This window comes from Bos mutus, chromosome X, assembly GCF_027580195.1.
Source record: "Bos mutus isolate GX-2022 chromosome X, NWIPB_WYAK_1.1, whole genome shotgun sequence".
Lineage (NCBI taxonomy): Eukaryota > Metazoa > Chordata > Mammalia > Artiodactyla > Bovidae > Bos > Bos mutus.
The window spans coordinates 115,682,168-115,702,766 of NC_091646.1; the positions used below are offsets into that span (position 1 = coordinate 115,682,168).

At 42.4% G+C, this 20,599-nt stretch overlaps 1 protein-coding gene across 1 annotated transcript in view; it reads right to left on the bottom strand.

The window, feature by feature from the left end:
• Positions 1-18,753, bottom strand: part of TXLNG (taxilin gamma) — a 43,814-nt gene extending 25,061 nt beyond the window's left edge. The window contains exon 1 of the mRNA XM_005909943.3: positions 18,595-18,753. Within this exon, the coding sequence (XP_005910005.2) occupies positions 18,595-18,696 (102 nt within the window). The 5' untranslated portion in view covers positions 18,697-18,753. The remainder of the gene's footprint in view (positions 1-18,594) is intronic.
• Between the last annotated feature and the right edge of the window lie 1,846 nt (positions 18,754-20,599).

Below are 20,599 nucleotides of genomic sequence, written 5' to 3' on the forward strand. Positions count from 1 at the left end.
ACATGGATGGACCTAGAGAATGTCATACTGAGTGAAGTCAGTCAGACACGGAAAGACAAATATAACATGATATCGCTTATATGTGGGATTTAAAAAATGGGTACCAGTGAACTTATTCACAAAACAGAAGTAGAGTCACAGATGTTGAAAACAAACTTACGGTTACGAGGAGGAAAAGGGAGAGGAAGATAAACTGGGAGTTTGGGATTGACATATACATGCTACTAAATATAAAATAGATAAAAAAGGACCCACTGTATAGCACAGAGAACTCTAACTCTATTCAATACTCTGTAATGACCTATATGAAAAGAATCGAAGATAAAGAGTGGAGATATATATATATATATATATATAAATATATATAAAACTGATTCACTTTGCTGTACACCTGAAACTAACATAATATTGTAAATCAACTACACTCCAATAAAAATAAAAGTAAAATAAAATTAAAGTTAAAACAAATCATACAACTGAGTGGTATCAAAGGAAACAAGAAATGCCATTTAGTTGTACATCTAAACTTATTTCACACACACAAAATAAACTTACTTCCTTATAAAGATTCACCACTTAAAATAATTAGTACCTTAAAAGACATGAAATTATCCCAAGTTAATGAGTGTTCTTTTCTCAGGTCTTAGCCTCTAGGACACATACAGTAGAGACGGCTCACTGACTGTCCAGCAGTAACCCAGGCGCCTCCAAAATCCTGCACAGCCAGGACTGCTGGTCGAGCGCTCAGAATGGCCGACATTTCACAGCCCCTTTCGCATGACTCTCATTCGAAGTTCCCATCAATAAAACGTGAGCCAGAGGAATGACTTTGCCTTCTGCAACAAAACTTTTCTTCTGAGAAGCACACATTCTTTCTCCCTCATCTCCTTCCCACTCTGGCTGGACAGAGGTCTCCAAGACCCTAAGAGACGGCAGAGCCATAGGGTGAAAGCAGCTGGGGCCCCTAAGCCCACACACATAAAGCCACCCTTCTTACCAAGAACACCCACACTGGACTACTAAATGAGAAAGCAAATACCTTGCTCTCTTCAAAGTCACAGACATTGTGAGAATTAGGTGTTAAGCAGCTCCCCCTGCTCTAACAGACAGCAGGCATGGGAGAGCAGGCTTCATTCTAGTATTTTATTCTCCACCAGTACTTTAAACTTACTTTCTCTTCTATCATCCTGGCCAACCCATTTACTCATGGGGGAGGTGGTGGTTTTCTCCTTTTTAACACTACTTGGTCATGTGATGGGGCACAAATTTTAATTGTGTACATTTCCTCTCTGCATAAAAGACAGCCTCTTCCTTTTCTGAAGAACATTAATGGGGAGGTGGCTAATACCTTTCTATTATCACAAGTGGACAAACGCTGCATTACAAAGTTAAGAGAACAGAGATTTACTATTTCAAATTATTCAATAGTATTCAATTGAAGAAATGAAGATAATTTTTAAAGAAGATAATTTAAAGTATCCAAGTAGCAGGGAATTGAGAGGTTATAGGAACTAAATTCTTATCTTTTATAGTTGAATGTTGATAAATCAAGAACTCTGCTTTTGCAAGAATAAACTGGTGCAGCCACTTTTAAAACCTCTTTCGCAATATGGCTACCTTCCAACTCAGTTAATTCTACCCCAAGGATTTTACCCTAGTATGTACAGATGTGCAGCCAAAGGCCAAGAATCTTAAAAGCTGTACTATTTGTAATTGCCCCCAATGAAATCAACCCAAATTTCTATCAACAGAAGAATGGCTGCATTGTAGTGTGTTCATACCATCCACCAAAGAGAACCAAGTACTGCTAGATGCAGCAACAGGGATGCGTCTCACAGAAAACATGCTACAGGAAACCGTTTACATATAAAGTTCCCAAACAGGAAAGCCAGTCATTGGCGCTAGAAATCAAGGCAGTGTTGACCGCTGACTGCAGGGGCTTCTGAGGCGCTCAGTAACAGCTAGATGGAGTAACACAGATGTTCACTTGGCGAAAATTCGTTAAGGCTAAGCTTTTACAATGTGTATACTTTTCTGAATGTATGTTTTACCTCAATAAGGTTTATTTTGAAAGCTTCAATTTACATATTAAACAGGAATCAGAAAAGCAATACAAGTCTAATCTCTCTCCCCAGAGGAAAATATTTCTGTTTAGGGTGAAGGTTCCAATTTCTCCACATCTTCATCAATACTTGTTATTGTCTGTCATTTTGATTACAGCCATGGTATTTGGTGTGACGGTATCTCACCTAATGACTAGTGATGTTGAGAACCTTTGCATATGCTTATTGACCATTTGTATACCTCTTCTGGAAAAACATTTATCCAGCTCCTTTGCCCATTTTTTAATTTGGGTTATTTGTTATTTTATAATTGAGTTATAAGAGTTCTTTATACACACCTAGATACAAGTCTCCTATCATATGTATGATTTGCAAATATTTTCTCTTATTGCTGTCCTTCATTCTCCCAATTTTGGAGAAAACTCACAGTATATTCATCAACCTATTTCAAAATGTCATAGGAAATTTAACTAAAAGTTACTCTGGAATTCAGATTAAAAGCATATAGGTCAATTATGACTACCACAGACAGGAAAAAAAAAAAAAAAAGTTTAGAAAGGCCAAAATGTTCAACTAACTCAAATTAACAGCTGGTGGCACCGAGCATAAATAAGGATATTAGATTAATCTGTATAGTGCACAGCCATTACATCTCATGTTATCCTTCTAATATTATTTCATCATTCCCTATTTTTAGTTAACACTATCTTTTTGTCTTTCCAGATACTCCTTTCACCTCTAAACTCCTGTCACACATATTATGTTATCACTTATTTGGTATGTCCATGCTCCTAGATAGTGGCAGCTTATGTATAAAAGGTGCTCAAGTACCACCTAAGTGGAAAACACAGGGGTCAAATGGCTACTGAAAACAAACCATGGGAAGCGTCTAAGTGCTACCACACTAGTTTGAGAAAATATCACTATTACTATTTTGTCATTAGAAGCAAGACAGTATTACATTTCCATTCTCTCCTGTACAATTAATTTTGATTTACTCTTAACATTTGCTAATGAAAGACACTCTGGCTCTATAAAATCTTTGGTTTATGAATAAGTCCAGTTCCAGCTTGATTATCTTGATTATTAACAGTGTACAAGTACTCTTGATACAGCAGGCCCCAACTTTTCCTACTTGAGGTTCTGCACTGGACCATTTGATATGAAGCAAATTCTTAGGGCCAATAAGTTCATTTAAATTGTAAATGATTTCTCAGTCTTCATCTCCTTAAGCACAGAATTCTATATCACACAGCCTACTCTGCCCTTTCTGACAACCATTCTGGACATCTTTGCTTGGAGCAGCAACAGCTAACACTTATTCAGCAAATACTACAGCCAGGCACTATGGTATGCACTTTCTGTACTCCCTAATTTAATCCTCACAACTATGCTGAGACAGTTACCATTATTATCTCTGCTTTACACATGCGCAAACTGTGGCATGGTAATGTTAAGTATCCTGCCAAAGTGAAAGTGAAAGTGAAGTCGCCCAGTCATCTCCGACCCTTTGCAACCCTGTGGACTGTAGCCCACCAGGCTCCTCCGTCCATGGGATTCTCCAGGCAAGAATACTGGAGTGGGTCACCATTTCATCCTGCCCAAGGTCATAGAAAATTGCAGGGCAAAGATCTGAACCCTGGCCATCTAACTTGAGTCCATGCTCTTAACCACAGCAACATACTGCTTTCTGACAAGCCTATGTCTACTGTACAAACATCCACGCCCTGCCTGACCTTCTAGTAAATATACAGCAGTCTATTTAACAATGGGGAGAGATGCTCCCAAAGTTTACATATAAAAAGAAATTACAAAACAGCATGTACCATGTATTATGTATATATACATACACACGTAGAAAGCACTGGGAGGAAATACACCTAGAAACAGATGGTTTTGGGAATTCCCTGCGGTCCAATGGTTAGGACCTACACTTTCACTGCTGAGTGCTTGGGTTCAATCCCTGGTCGGGGAACAAAGATGTCCTGGGCCACATGGCATGGCCCAATAATAATAATAAAAGTTTAAAACTTTCACTTGGGACTTCCCTGGTGGTCCAATGCTAAGACTCCACGCTCCCAATGCAGGGGGCCCCGGGTTCAAGCCCTGGTCAGGGGACTAGATTCCACATGCCACAGCTAAGAGTTTGCCTGTAGCAACTAAAGATCCTGCATTATGCAACTAACAGACATGGCAAAGCCAAGTAAATAAATAAAAACTTAAAAAAACCACCCACAACAACTTTCACTTCTGCTCCTTCAAATATTGTTGAAGTTAAAGAACCATATTTCTTTGGCTTATTTTGTTTCAATGTTTTTAATGATGGCTGTTCTTTTACTAAGACCAGTCTGAAGGAAAAACAAAAAAGCTAACACCCACATTCGCTTCCTAATTATTTCAAGTACCATCTGCTCAAACCAGCTTGAATGCCTTCGGCCAGTGCCAGGCACGTGCTGAGTGCAGACACTTGGTCCTGGCCGGTCCTGCCCATGAGGGTTGGGTGGCCGCAGGAGGCGCAGGAGGAAAAGGCTGCATGCACAGATGCATTTCCTCACCCCTGGCAGAAATCTTGAGCTCGCCTCTGGTCCCCAGAGTCTTGAGAAACTTCTCAAGTAGGTAACGGGAACCTTCAGAACTTACAAGCCCCATTACTTCTCCACTCCACTGAGAGGTGGGCCTCACTATTTCCAGACAAGGAAAATGAGACTCAGTGAGTCTTGCCCAAGATCATCTTCAGGTCAGTAAAAGGGGATGAGAAAACTCAAAACCAGGTCTGTCAAACTCAAGAGCCTATGTTCTCACCATCACACTGCTCCCCTCCCTTCACACATAAGCCTTGGAAAATAAAAGTTCAAAGTCAAACATGCAGTTACAAAAGAAATCTAAGACATTAAGCATCTTTAAAAAAAAATCTAGCATGCTAGATATACCAGCATGAATTTAGGAAAACACTGGGAAAGGGCTGGAATTTTTAGTAGTAACTAACTCTGGGATTTAGGGAGGCGAGACAATACTAATCTGGGGGTAGAGATATCTTTAAATACTTTCAAGTGATTGTATTTAAGACACTGAGAGGTTTTCCTAAAACTTTTTTGTCTTAGGATTAAACTAAATTATCTCTAAAAATATCTTCAACCCTATGTTTCTAATAATTTCGTCTAGGAGTCATCCACTACGAAGAAGGAACGTGAAGACAGAGCACACGCCTGCCTGGCCACAAGGTGAGGAAAGAAGCCACAGACACCAGGCACTTCCCACTCTCAGCATGGCCGAGACACGTCTTCTTTGGTTTTGAAAATACAAACCTCTTTCCTAAGTTTCCTGTATTTTGAAAGGCTTTTTCCAAATACAAATTTTTACAAACAAATCTATTATAAAACTTCCATTTTCATATGTGGTTTTTTTTTTTTTATACTATTTCTTTAAACGGATGGAGTTGGTAGATTCATGCACTTTTGAAATTAGAAAAGTGGCAGGAGATCTAAATAGACATTTCTCCAAAGACATACAAATAGCTAAAAGGCACACAAAAAGATGCTTAACATGGTTAATTGTCAGAGAAATGCAAATCAAAACCACAATGAGGTATCATCACACACCAGTCAGAATGGTCATCATCCAAAAGTCTACGAAAAATAAATGCTGGAGAGGGTATGGAGAAAAGGGAACCCTCTTGCATGGTTGATGGGAATGTAAATTGATACAGCCACTATGGAGATTCCTTAAAAAACTAGGAATAAAACTACCATATGACCCAACAATCCCACTCTTGGGGATATACCTTGAGGAAACCGTAACTGAAAGAGACACGTGTACCCCAACATTCACTGCAGCACTATTTACGATAGCTAGGACATGGAAGCAGCCTAGATGTCCATCTGCAGATGAATAAAGAAGTCGAATATTACACAGCCATAAAAAGAAATGCATTTGAGTCCGTTTTAATGAGGTGTGAGAACCTAGGGCCAACTATACAGAATGAAGTAAGTCAGAGAGAAACAAGTATCAATTTAATGCATATATATAGAATCTAGAAAGATGGTACTGATGAAGCTATCTGCAGGGCAGGAATAGAGATGCAGACATAGAGAACACACTTGTGGACACAGTGGGGGAAGGAGAGGGTGGGACGAAAAGAAAGAACAGCACCAAAACACACACATCGCCATATGTAAAAGAGACAGCCGGTGGGAACTTGCTAGATGACCAGGGAGCTCAGACGCGGTGTTCTGTGACAACCTAGAGCTTTCTCAGAAAACTCAGAAGCTAATTTATTTTTTTAAAGAAGAGGAAAATCAATTTACTAAATATTAATTGGAAACTTCAGACTAGCCAGAAGACAATATTCATAGGGCTTCAAATGACTCAGAGATCCAATTTTCAAGGATTTCGGAATAATCCGATTACAGTTAAAGAAAATGCCCAACATATGAAAACATGTTCAACCTGGATTTCCCTGGTGGTCCAGTGGTTAAGACTCTGCATTTCCACTGTAGGGGGCATGAGTTTGATCCCTGGTCAGGGAACTAAGATCCCATACACTGTGTGGCAAAGCCAAAAGAAAAAAAAAAAAGTTCAACCTCATTCATAATTAAAAGAAATACAAATGAAAATAGAAATCAAAGGAATACTGACCAGATTTAAAAGGATGATTTAAAACAAACAAAACTTCATGTGGGCAAACAGGCTGCCCCAGTATAGTCCTGGGAAGTCTATCTTGGTAGCATATTGGTTTTGCAGAGGTATTCAGCAGTTATTTCTGAATGTCTGAATGCACATTCACTTTCACCAGTGAGTCCACTGAAGTTTATTCCACAGATATTCTCACTCAAGGGCAAAGGCTACTCAACACACCACCACTTGTTGCTACGCACAGGAACCAGATGGTCTACCGATGCAGAACTGGGTAAATTAATAATGGTCATCCATACAAGGTAAAAGGAGGCAGTTATTCAAGAGACTAAGGCAGTGCCATGTCAATAAGGACCAATCTCCAAGGTGTAATTAAGGGAAAAAAAGCATTTGGTCCTGGATGGACATGTGAGTATAAAAACATATTCATACAGAAGCCAGTGAATGTAGGAAACTTTTCTATAAAGTTATCTCCCAAACTATGTGCTAGACATTTAAATCCCTCACCATGCCCAGTATTATAAGAAGTATTATAAAAAAGCAATACTGTTTATTTTCACTATTCCACCACACCCCAGGCTCAGAGTCCGAAGACTGCAGGAGTTGGTCTTGAGTCATTTCATATCATCTTCTCCCTTCACCCTGCTTGATAGACCTCTGGGTTTGTCCCCCCAAATCTTTACACTACATTATAGAAAGAAATTGGAATTGGATTACTGGGGGGGGGAGGATCTACTAAGCATGAATTTTTGCAGCCATTCTGATTTATCTCCTTCTTAAAACAATTCTGAAAATTGAAACAACTCATTTAAACTTGGCCTCAATTTTAAAGTACAGCTAGACCAGTCACTTCACCAGTTTAAAAAAAAAGGTTCATCATGGATAGTTAACTCTTCCCAAGTAGAATCAGTTTGAGATACCTGGAATACACAAAAGAGTGTTAACAGTGTATATAAGGCTAAGTTCTCAGTGGAGGGAGGAAGGAAGGAAAAAAAAACCTAACATTTACTACTTGCTAAGTGCTGGACATTTAAAATACACTAGTTTAGCCTTACAATTCTAAGATAGTGACAGTATTACTTCATTATACAGATAAAGTAGGGAGCAAAGTAAGAAGTGAGGGAAGAAGCAGCCGTGATTTGAGACCTACATGTACAGAGCCTGGAATGGAGGTAGTGTTTCTACAGGAAATGTCCTAAAGAATCACATCTAAAGTTAAGAAACATAAAGAACACCCAAACGCCCATCGATGGATGAACTAATAAAATAAAATATGGTAAAGGCATACCTGATTTTATTATGCTTTGCAGATATCGCACTTTTTACAAACTGAAGGTTTGTGGCAACTCTGCATTGTCAGATGATTAGCGTTTTTTTCACAATAACGTATTTAAAGTATGTACATATTTTTTTTTAAGACATAATGCTACTGCACACTTAACAGACTACAGAGCACAAAGAATCATAGTAAACAACCATACGCACTGGGAAACCAAAAAATTCGTCTGACTCACCTCACTGTATTATTTGCTTCACTGCAGTCGTTTGGACTAGAACCTGCACTATCTTCAAGGCGCGCTTGCATCTGACATTAGGATATTATTTAACCTTAAAAAGATCATTCTGACACATGCTGCAACATGGATGAACCTTGAATAAGACATTATGTTAAACGAAAAAAGTCAAACAAAAGAATGTAGTCTGATTTCACTTACATGTTATCTGGAGTAGTCAAATTCATTAAGCAAGGAAACAAAACAGTGGCTTCCAGGAGGAGAGGGAATGGAGTCAGAGGTTCAGTTTGGGAAGATGAAAAAGTGGTATAGCTTGCACAACACTGTTAATGTCTTAATGCTAATGAACTGTACGCCTAAAAATGACCAAGTTTATGTTATGTATATTTTACCCCACACACATGAACAAAGAATCATGGTAAATCATGATTTCAAATATTCAAAAACCTAACTTTATACTGGTCATCAAGAATTAATATAAACATATTCCAGTTGCTTGGATTACTGAATTGCTCTATTAGCAAGACAAAGCAATTGAGTTAGTGATAATTGGGATGCCACACTCCTCACAAGTCTTAGGGAAAGGCCCATGAAAAATAAGCCTATTCTCTTCTGACAGAATAAACAACAAAAAGCAGATGCCACTTCTGATAAAACTGGAGGGCGGTGGTTCTCAAGTACAGTCTGTGGACCCTTCCAGGGTGTCTGCAAGCTAAAAAACTATTTTCATAATAATACTAAAATGGCATTTGTCTTTTTTGGTGTTGACATCTGTACTGATGGTACAGAAACAATAATGAGTAACACTGCTGGCTCCTTAGAATAAATCAAGGCAGCAGCACCAAACTACACTAGGAGTCATGGGTTTTGTCCTGCATCTTGATGTACCGGCGGTGGGGGCGGGGATGACTACTCTTTTACCTAACAATAATTTCTTTTAAAGACAGCTCACCGCTGTTTATTCAGACTTGGGTATTTGGCAGGTATATTTTCTCCGATATATATGACCAGAGTCTGTCACTTAAAGGCAAACAACTGACAGTATTTGTTGCCAAAGATAAAATTTGAGTTTTCAAGCAAAATTCAGAATTTTTGAAAACTATCTGCCACTGGAAGCTTCCAAATACTTAAAGACTTTTCTGATGAATTCTGTGATTTTGATATTGTAAAAAGTGTGATAACATTTGGAATATCAACACAATCCAGTAAACCAGTATTTTCTAAATGACTAATAGATGATACCACAAAATGATGCATGAGAAAAAACATCCATTCAAAGTGCAAAGTAGACCCATAGTTTTAAAACAGTAAAAAAAGTTACATAAGATTTCAGAACCCACATTGGCACCTAACCTTCAAGAACTATTGCTTGCTGAGTTTTGGTGTAGTATCAAAGAATTCCCACAATTATCTAAAAAGGCTATTAAAATACTCCTCCCTGTTCCAACTACAAATGTGTGTGAGGCTAGATTGTCTTCACACACTTCAACTAAAATGGCATGTTTCCACAGATGGAATGCACAAGCAGATCTGAGAATTTAGCTATCTCCTACTAAGCCAATCATTAAAGAAATCTGCAAAAATGTAAAGCAATGCCATTCTTCTCAATTTTTATTCTGGAAAACAAGCTACTTTTAACTTTTAAAACAACACTATTTATAATGTTAATGTGTGGAATGCAGTTTCTTCCTCCTACTATTCATGACCTTGTAGAATTCTCCTCCTTCCCCTTGAGTGTGAGCTGGACCTACTGCCTGGCTTCTAATGCAGAGAGAATTTGGCAAACATGAGGTTGTCACTTCTCTGGTTATGTGACAAAAGACTGCAGCTTCCTTCTCTTTTGTGCTGGTGCTCTGTCTTGCTTCATTCGATGAAGTCAACAGCCATGCTGTGAGATGCCTAAGGAAAGGCCCTGGTGGCAAGGAAGCAAGGGAGGCCTCCAGCCAGCAGCTCATGAGGAACTGAGGCCCTGGTCCACCAACCTGCAAAGCACTGGATCCTGCCCACACCACATGAATGTGAGCTTGGAAGTGGATCCTGCCCACTCAAGCCTTCAGATGACTGCAGCCCATGAGGCCCTGAAGCACAGGACGCAGTGAAGTCACTTTCAGACTCCTGAATCGTAAATGTTGTGTCAGGTGCTAAGTTTGGGGACAATACGTTATACAGGAGGAACGGATAACTAGTACAAGGCCAGTTGATTTTTTAAGTGAATAATAATTTAAAATTGTTTCAATTTGTAAACATGGGAATCATTATGATATATAACCCACATAAACAAAAGCTTCTTGGGGTTTTCAATAATTTTTGAGTATGCAATAAAGCCCTAAAACCAAAAAGCTTGAGAACTGCCACCCCGGCCATGGTGGAGCAGGGACAGAGAGATGAGAGGCCAGCTCAGTGAAAGCAGAGTCTGAGACAGCTCCTGAACCCAGCAGATCCATCTCTAGGGAACATGCCCTGGGATTGGGTGGGAGGACCACGCCTAACAAATCAGCCCCTTTCCCTTTTGGTTAGGGCACTACAGTACCAACACTATAATCCACACGGGTGGGTGAGGGAGACTTGGTATAAGCCATTTGCCCTTGGCCTTTCTTTGTTGTTCCAGTTCATTCGGAAGCCTCTCCAACAGTACTTGATATACTTCTTCACTGAATCCTCAAAATTATCGTAAAGGGTGGTATCTTAGCTCCTGGACCAGGAATCGAACCTGGGGCCCTGGAAGTGAGGGTGCCGAGTCCTAACCACTGGGCCACCAGGGAAATCCCGAGTTGTTGTCCCAACTTGTAACTTTAGGCAGCAAAAGGCTCCAGAATGATTGTCACAGCATGTAACGAACAGGGGCATTAATGAGGTAAATGAGAAGAAAAGAGGGGCAAACCAGTGCTGAAGTTAAGGCCCAGGCACCTGATTTCTCCTACTGGTAAAGAAGCCAAGAAGGGGTCAGTGTTACTATCTATAGTGGTCGATGCTAACATCTTAAACTGTGCAGATCATCTGCCTTTTAATCCAAGAATGATGGCATTCGATTTCACATTTAACTTCTATAGCCATTTCTTTATTAAAACGAAGGGTGCTGGACTCTATGACTTGCAAAATCACTTCTAGCTCTAAAAGTGTAATTCAGCGATTAACAGCAATCTGAGAGATACCTATGTCAGCCTAAACACCTAAGCAGCAGAAGGATCAGGAAATGAGATTTTAATATATAAAGCCGCTGAAATGTGCTTGGGCCTAATCTATTTTGCAAAGGGACAGGGGCTGGGCCACACATTTAACATCTTCAAGCCACAGACTCCTGAGAGGTAGAGTGGTCCTCTCCTTTTATGAGTTACCTCAATGCAGCATCCCTGTCCTGACTTCATGACATCATCCTTCACCAGCTCCATGTGGACCAATCATGATGTACCTTTGAAACACCAAACCTTCTCTTTTTTCCTTTGGCCTTCTCTTTGTCTTATCCGACTTAAACCCGACTCGTTCAGCTCTTTGTTAACACTACATTGTGTAGACTTTGGCAGGGTCTCTCTCTAAACCCTCTCCTTTTCAATTCAGCCAAATTAAACTTGGAGGTGCTTTTACAGGGAGTCACACTGTAATACATCTCCTAAATCAAACATCTTAAGGTCAACTTAGGGCATAATAGGATGAAACAAAAGCTGTAAGACTCACAACTCCCCTGGTTCTTGGATTACTATAGCTTCCCTATACCCTCAAAGACCCAACCCCACCCTTCCTAATTTGTTTTCATTTAGCAAAATCTATTACTCATTTTTACATCATGAGAAACGCTGGGCTGGAAGAAGCACAAGCTGGAATCAAGATTCCCGGGAGAAATATCAATAACCTCAGATATGCAGATGACACCACCCTTATGGCAGAAAGTGAAGAACAACTAATAAGCCTCTTGATGAAAGTGAAAAAGGAGAGTGAAAAAGTTGGCTTAAAGCTCAACATTCAGAAAACTAAGATCATGGCATCTGGTCCTGTCACTTCATGGCAAATAGATGGGGAAACAGTGGAAACAGTGGCTGACTTTATCTTTGGGGGCTCCAAAATCACTGTGGATGGTGAGTGCAGCCATGAAATTAAAGGACGCTTTACTCCTTGGAAGGAAAGTTATGACCAACCTACACAGCATATTAAAAAGCAGATACACTACTTTGTCAACAAAGGTCCATCTAGTCAAGGCTATGGGTTTTCCAGTAGTCATGTATGGATGTGAGAGTTGGACTATAAAGAAGGCTGAGCACCAAAGAATTGATGCTTTTGAACTGTGGTGTTGGAGAAGACTCTTGAGAGTCCCTTGGACTGCAAGGAGATCCAACTAGTCCATCCTAAAGGAGATCAGTCCTGGGTGTTCATTGGAAAGACTGATATTGAAGCTGAAACTCCAATGCTTTGGCCACCTGATGCGAAGAGCTGACTCATTTGAAAAGACCCTGATGCTGGGAAAGATTGAGGGCAGGAGGAGAAGGGGACGACAGAGGATGAGATGGTTGGATGGCATCACCGACTCAATGGACATGAGTTTGGTTAAACTCCGGGAGTTGGTGATGGACAGGGAGGCCTGGTGTGCTGCAGTTCATGGGGTCGCAGAGTCGGACACGACTGAGCGACTGAACTGATTACTCATTTTACCTACTACCTAGTTTTACTCACATTCAGTGAAGAGCACATTTTTATTTACTATCCTCAAGAAATGTGTTTAGAAAGCACAAGACACATGGAATATGGCTAATGGCTTCGGAGCCCAAAAAGCCTGGCCTTTGAATATACCACTTAAGTACCTGCTGTGTGGCCACGGAAGGTCAACCTCTGTTTCCTGATCTATAAACTAGAGATGTACAGGACCTACCTTCTAGAGCTGTGAGAAGATTACAGTGAATATATATTGCTACCTTGCAACAGAACTGTTTAAAATAATATTTGAATAAAGATGCACTTGCAAATTATGCAAAATGCCTATGTTCTTTTTTTAAAATATTTATTTATTTATTTGGCTGCACTGGGTTTTGGCTGTGGCAGGCAGTAACTTCCCTGCAGCATGTGGGAGCTCAGCTCCCTGATCAGGGATCGAACCCGAACCCTGGTCCCCTGCGTTGGGAGCATGGAGTTTCAGCCACTGGACCACCAGGAAGTCCCCATTCTCACTTTTTTTTTTTTTTTTCATTCTCACTTTTAATATGACCCACATGTCAATCTAAAACATCCTAAATGAAACGTGCTTCCAAGCTACTGGCACATCTTCCTCATCAAACCATTCTACTTTGTTCTGAGTAGGGAAAGAAGAAAAATGAAAAAGTGGTAGCTTAGCAATATTATTCATGGCAGACTACAGAGTAGGAAGTGGTGGGTAATGAGGGTTGTCCTGGGGATTTGGAAATGTAATGCAGAATGCAAATCAGTACCCTGAGTGATAAATGTTAATAAAATTATGTCAACAGGACAACACTGGTGATTTTATATATGTTTCCTTCAAGTAAGAACATTTAAGAGAATTTCAACTAGGAAATAGACTGAATCATAAAAACATACTAGTGAAAAAAAATACTCAAAGTTCAAACTCTTAAAGGGTCACTTGACTTATTTTATCCTCTTCTAGAAATGCCCTGCTTGGGAAAATTCTAAACATAGCTAATTCTCAATGGTGGTGAATATTATATTAAATCTGTATACCACTTTGCACACTTTAAATACTGTCACATCTATTATAATAACTAAAAGTTACTGATAATCACGTTAGAACCAAACAAAAGCTGCGGGGAGGGAGAGGCACAGGGATTTCTTTGGGATATTAGGTTAAAACTCCCTGGGTAAGCAGAATCTGTCCATGCAGTCAAGTACGTCGGTTGCATTATCAATTACACAATTATATACCAGCTCTATGCCAACGTCACCAACTCTGAGCTCTGTTATTTAATAAGAGTAAGGTTTTCTGGTGGTTGTTTTAACACCCAGGGCTACCATCTATTCTGCAGAGGTAAGGAGATATTAGAATGCAAATACATTCTAAGTGTTTAGCGCAATGCAGGAAACGGTGAGTTCCTTTCCTTTGAAACACAACTCTGAAAAGTGTAAAATTGAACAGCATATCTACTGAAAAGAAAACTATTACAGTGACTCCTGTGAAGCATTCCACACAAAGGTAAATCACATGCACCCTGTTTTACAGAATCTGGATTTGGCATGTACATTTCTAAACAAAACTTCTCTAGTCAAGACCAATATAAATGACACAAAATAACATACACAACACCTTCCATAACATCATAAATGACTGTGACATACATATTATGATCTACAAAGGTGGCATGTGCTGTGTCTGGTCTCCCTTTTTACTGCTTTGCTTGTTTGCTTCTCCATGAAAATAAAATTTACCAAAGCTTGCTGAGAGAATTAGATGACAATGTTGTAAACAGAAGATCACTTTGAATGGCACCCCACTCCAGTACTCTTGCCCGGAAAATCCCATGGGCAGAGGAACCTGGTGGGCTGCGGTCCATGGGGTCGCTCGGACACGACTGAGCAAATTCACTTTCACTTTTCACTTTCATGCGTTGGAGAAGGAAATGGCAACCCACTCCAGTGTTCTTGCCTGGAGAATCCCAGGGACGGGGGAGCCTGGTGGGCTGCCATCTATGGAGTCGCACAGAGTCGGACACGACTGAAGCGACTTAGCAGCAGCAGCAATCTCTGTGCTAGGAGAGTGGAAATTCATCATCAAGTTTGCAAATGGGGAGAAAAACAAGATAATCAAATGGTTTCTTTCTATCCCATACTCTTGCCCCACCCTGACCTGATTTTTGCTCATTAAGTCGATCACAGAGAGATTCTGGGAAGAGGGAAGAATACAAAGGTTGGAAGATAGATTTGGGATTCCGAGGTGGCTCAGTGGGTAAAGAATCTGCCTGCAATGCAGGAGACCTGGGTTCAAGCCCTGGGTCGAGAAGATCCCCTGGAGGAGGGCATGGCAACCCACTCCAATATTCTTGCCTGAGAAACCCCATGGACAGAGGAGCCTGGCGGGTTACCGTGCATGGGGGGCAAAGAGTCCAACAGGACTGAAGCGACTGAGCGCTGAGAACACGCAAGACAGATTTACAGAATAACACCCTGAAAGCAACAGAAACTGCTCTTTCATATATGCTCCCCTCCAAACCAAGTAAAATTCGAACATGCCTGGCACTGTGCTGAACGTGTCACATCAACGCTTATGCTTCACAACAATCCTATGCATTAGGGATTAGCATCAGCCCCCTTTACAGATGATGCAATTGAGACTTGGAACGATTGCAAAACCTGCTCAAGGCTATAAAGCTACAGAGCTAATAAGCGGGAAGAGCCACGAGTCTTGACTTCAAATCCATACTATTTGCCCAGTGTTGTTTGTTATTCAGTTGCTAAGTCGTGTCCAACTCTGTGACCCCATGGACTGTAGCCCATCAGGCTCCTCTGTCTATGGGGTTTTCCAGGCAAGAATGCTAGAGTGGCTTGCCATTTCCTTCTCCGGAGGATCTTCCCAACCCAGGGATCTTCCAACCCAGGGATCTAATTTGTGTCTCCTGCACAGCAGGCGGATTCTTTACCACTGAGCCACCTGGGAAGCCCATTTGCCCACTACCACCTACTTATTACTGTAGTGTAGATCCATGGGGTTGCAAAGAGTCGGACAAGACTTAGAGACTTAGCGACTAAGCAGCAACATGATGAAAGGATACTGGGTTCCAGACTCAGCTTCACCCCTTGGGCTAATTCCGTGACCTTGCTGAGCAATCTGTCATCTATAAATGAAGATTATGACAGCTGCTCAGCCTTCTCCATAGCATGAGTGATGCTGACAGAGTTAATGTAGGTGCAAATATGCCATAAATACTACAGGTCACCACATAAATGTAAGATTTCATTAATTTGAGCACAGATCCCATATACCTTTATCCTTCCTATGGGACCTAAAAATAAGTTTGCTGCTGCTGCTACTGCTGCTAAGTCACTTCAGTCGTGTCTGACTCTGTGTGACCCCATAGACGGCAGCCCACCAGGCTCCCCTGTCCCTGGGATTCTCCAGGCAAGAACACTGGAGTGGGTTGCCATTTCCTTCTCCAGTGCATGAAAGTGAGAAGTGAAAGTGAAGTCCCTCAGTTGTGTCCGACTCTTAGCGACCCCATGGACTGCAGCCTACCAGGCTCCTCCATCCATGGGATTCTCCAGGCAAGAGTACTGGAGTGGGGTGCCGTTGCCTTCTCCTAAAAATAAGTTTAAAAGTAGTTAAATAATTTTTAACACTCCAAGCAAAAATCTAGGGGGAAAAAAATCAACCTTAAGACATTCTAAGAAATGGCAAAAGAATAGAGACAGTAAAAAGATCAGTGGTGGCCAGTGGTTTGGGGGAAGAGAGGACGGGATGGAGGTTTTAGGGTAGTAAAACTCTTCAGCATGATATCTGTAACGGTGTATATATGTCATTATACATGTGTCAAAACTCTTAGAAGGTACAGCACCAACAATGAACCCTAATGTAAACTATGCACTTTAGTTAGTAGGAAGGTTATCAATATTGACTCATCAACTGTAACAAATGTACCACATGTTGCAAGATATAAATAATAGGGCAAAGGGATACCCTGTGAACTCCATAATTTACATTCAATTTTTGGTAAACCTAAAACTGCTAAAAAAAAAAAAAAAGCCTATTAATTTTTGAAAACTCGCCTCAAAGGGTCATTACTTCTTGGTCCTTTAAAATGCTAGTTGGTTAAATCTCAGTTCCTAATTCAGACTTTTTATCCTTTTGCTAAGGGCATAAAAAGGAACTCATGTCCTCAATTACAGTGGCTTTTCATTGGAGTCCTCCTCTGGGGGACCTACGAAATCAAACACTGAGATTGGCTCCCCACCCTCAGAGAATAAGTGAGGTGTCCAAAGTGACAGTGTTGAATCCCTAGAGTTACTTCAGTCCACAGCTTCTTTTTCAGTCCTGCAAGCACTGGATCTTTCTTTTTGAGTACAAAGAGAAAGAAAGGTAATTGAGAAGTAGTGACACTCTCATGCAGAGACGTGAAAACACCTAACCTTAGAAACAGGCCCCCAAAAGCTAATTCTTGACATTCTGCACAGAGGGAAAACCAACCTTTGTTCTTTTTCAAGTTCACGAGTCGCATTAGAAAAATATTATTTCGTAATTTCCTAAAGGAGTGATCTTTATGAGTATTCAAATGCATAATTAATTAACATTAAACAGCCCCAAGCGATCAAGCAGGACGTCCAACAAGTTGAACGTTTCAATCTGTTCACCGGCAAAGAACAAGACGGAGATTCCACCTTTCCAGTCCGTTTCCCTGCACTTCTCTCTTCCTGGGCCCTGAAAACCCTGTACCCCGTTCGTTGTGCAATCTTTTTCGAACTCCACCCACTGACTCCAGAACAAGTAGAATTCTCCCATTCTGAAGGTCTTGATTTTCCTGTATCCAGGGAGACACTGAAAACTCCTTGACGTGAGTCAAGTAAGGCAAGGGGAACGGTCCAGCGCAACTCCCAGATTAAGAGAGACCAAAGGCCAATGTAGGGGAAGCGCTCCGCTGTCCGCTCACCGGGTGGGGGGGGGGGGGTCAATAAAGTAAGAAAAGGGGGAGAAATATAGGGGGAAGGAGGGCTGCATTGGGAAGACCGGCTATCCGCGATGTTCCTCCCAAGTCTGCGGGACCCAGGTCCTCCAGCATCTTCTCCCCACCGCCCGCCCCACGTGCAGCCATGCCCCTAGCACCGGGACACTGGCCCCAGGGCCTGGGTCCCGGGGGCCGAGCGGCCGCGCTCGCCAGCCGGCGCAGTGGCGCTGGAGAAGGGGGGCTCAGCGCAGCCCCGGATCCCGCGCCGTTATCTTACTGCGCAACAGCCTTGCCCGCGCCGCTGGGACGCACCCGGCAGCGCGCCCCACGCACCTGCCGGGCGCGAGGGCGAGTCCGTGACCCCCGGCAGCCCCTCGACGGTGGTGCCCAGCGCTAGGAGCACGGGAAGCACGCGGAGGGCGGGGGTTGGGAGAGGGGACACCTGGTGTCCGGGGTCCCGCGACGCCGGCCGCACGTGGCTGTCACACCTGGCGCGCCCCCGCCAAGCACCCCTTCCCCCTCTCACCAGGGTGCGCCCCCTGCCCTCTCTCCCGCCTCCGCCGCGCGCCTCCAGTCCCCAACCATCAGACCTCCCACCCCACCCATCCTGGTTTCACTCTGCCCACCTGCTCCCACTGTCGTCACCCCCGGGACCGGAGAGGGCCGGATGTTAGCCCCATGGCTAAAAGGTAACCCGAGAGAGTGAAGAGGTGGACCCCGCAACAGCTAGCCCCAGCATTTCCCCGGCCCGGCAACAAGGCGGGCAGCCCCCACACTGACCTTCTGCCGCGGGCTGCGTCGCCGTCCACCCCGTCCGGCCTCAACTGCCTCCTCGGCGCCGCCGCCTCTTCCCCGCGCAGCCTCCTCTACCCGCGTCGCCATGAGGTGACGGCAGCAGCCAAACAAGCGGCCCGACAAGGGGCACGGAACCTCTCGGGCCTCGCGCCCCGCCCCTGAACCCCTCCGCCAATCGCCGCATGCAGGGCTCCCACGTGACCGGAGGAGGTTGGCCCCCGAGGGGACAGGACGAGATGGGGGTAGGGAGCACTGAAGCAGGGGCTGGGCTTCTGCAGGGCCGAAGGGCGAACCGAGGCCGCGCGAGTCTGCGCGAAGGGAGAAAGGGACTCTGGAGCGGACTACAAGTCCCAGCAGGCAGCGCGGCCACGACTCGCAGACGCGGACCAGGATTGAAGCGTAATGCGGCGTTGCGAAGTGCGGGAGAGTAGCCACTGTGCTGTGTGTGCAGCCTCCTGGGATTTGTAGTTTCCTAGGAGCGATGTACCAGTATCTTTATTATTCTACGGGAAAAGTTCAGAAATATTTCAGTGTTTGGGAAGGAGCGGGATCGGGGACACATTGTTGTGTTTTTGTTTTGGTTGCTCTTTTCCGGAACTGAGGCCAAATGATTGGAGGATGAGAGAAAATACTTCGTGACTTTCAAGGCAGGAGAGTTGTAATGGCTTTCAGAATTTGCGGTTTCTGGCTCGGACACCTGTCCCGAGTCCTGCCCCTCCACCAGAGCTTTCAGCACCGCCTACCGATCCCGAGCTCCTGCGCAATGGGGGCTGCGTCATATTCGCCTTGGCTGAACCGCCCTAGCTTCTAGCACAGTTCTCCATCCACCCTTAGTTGGCGCTTAATACACATTGAACGTACTCCGCTTTTTCCGCCAGTCGTTTCGTTACTGAATTTTTTTTTTAGCAAACTCGGTTTGCTGAGTCCATTTTCTTTCTTGATGAAATTGGGGCAGGGATGGAGTTTTTCTCAGGAGTACTCCTTATTTATATCTGATGGAACCAGATGTCTAGTGACCAAGCTTCTTGATAGTCACAGACTGTCATGAAATCCTAAATTGTTGCCTTAAATAATTCATTATGAAAATTTGTGTAAATCGTATGCTATTTTTTATGAGAGAATACAAAGCAGTGGTTGCAGGCCCCAACGATTTAATAACTTACATGAGAATAAATTTCAATATTGGGGGAATTCCTTCTATTAATTTTAATTATTTCTGTGAATTTTGGGGAAAGTACCATTATTTTACTTCACAGGCAGAACACCTCAGTCCAGCTTTGACATTTCAAAACTAGAACAACAGATAATTAACCTAGACTCTATATAAAAATGCCTAGAGTATATAAAGCTGATGGCTTCAGCCACTATTCCTCACCTTCTGAAAAGCAAAAGTCCCAGCCAGATGCAGAATAATCTATTGGTAATGCTGCTTCTAACTGACCTGGGGAATTGAGTGTTAAAACAGACTGCAGTTAATTTATGGTACAGGAGAACACCATGCAGCTACTAAAAATGATAAACATTTTTTATTTTTATTTTTTATAATCATTTTTTAAATTGACCTAGAAAATCTACATAGCACAGTAAGCTTTAAAAAAATCCATTTTTTATAGAATTGCCTGTATGTTTATAAAGAGATGTTTAGAAGGACATTAATCAAAATGTTAATAATGTTTTTCCCTGGGAGGTGAAACTTGGGAGTATTTTTACTTCATGATTTTCTGTATTGTTTGAAAATACAATATTGAAAAGGCTAGCTTAAAACTCAACATTCAAAAATCTGAGACCATGGCATCTGGTCCTGTCACTTCATGGCAAATAGATGGGGAAACAATGAAAACAGTGGCAGACTTTATTTTCTGGGACTCCAAAATCACTGCAGATGGTGACTGCAGCCATGCAATTAAAAGACGCTTGCTCTTTGGAAGAAAAGCTATGACCAACCTAGACAGCATTCTAAAAAGCAGAGACATTACTTTGCCAACAAAGG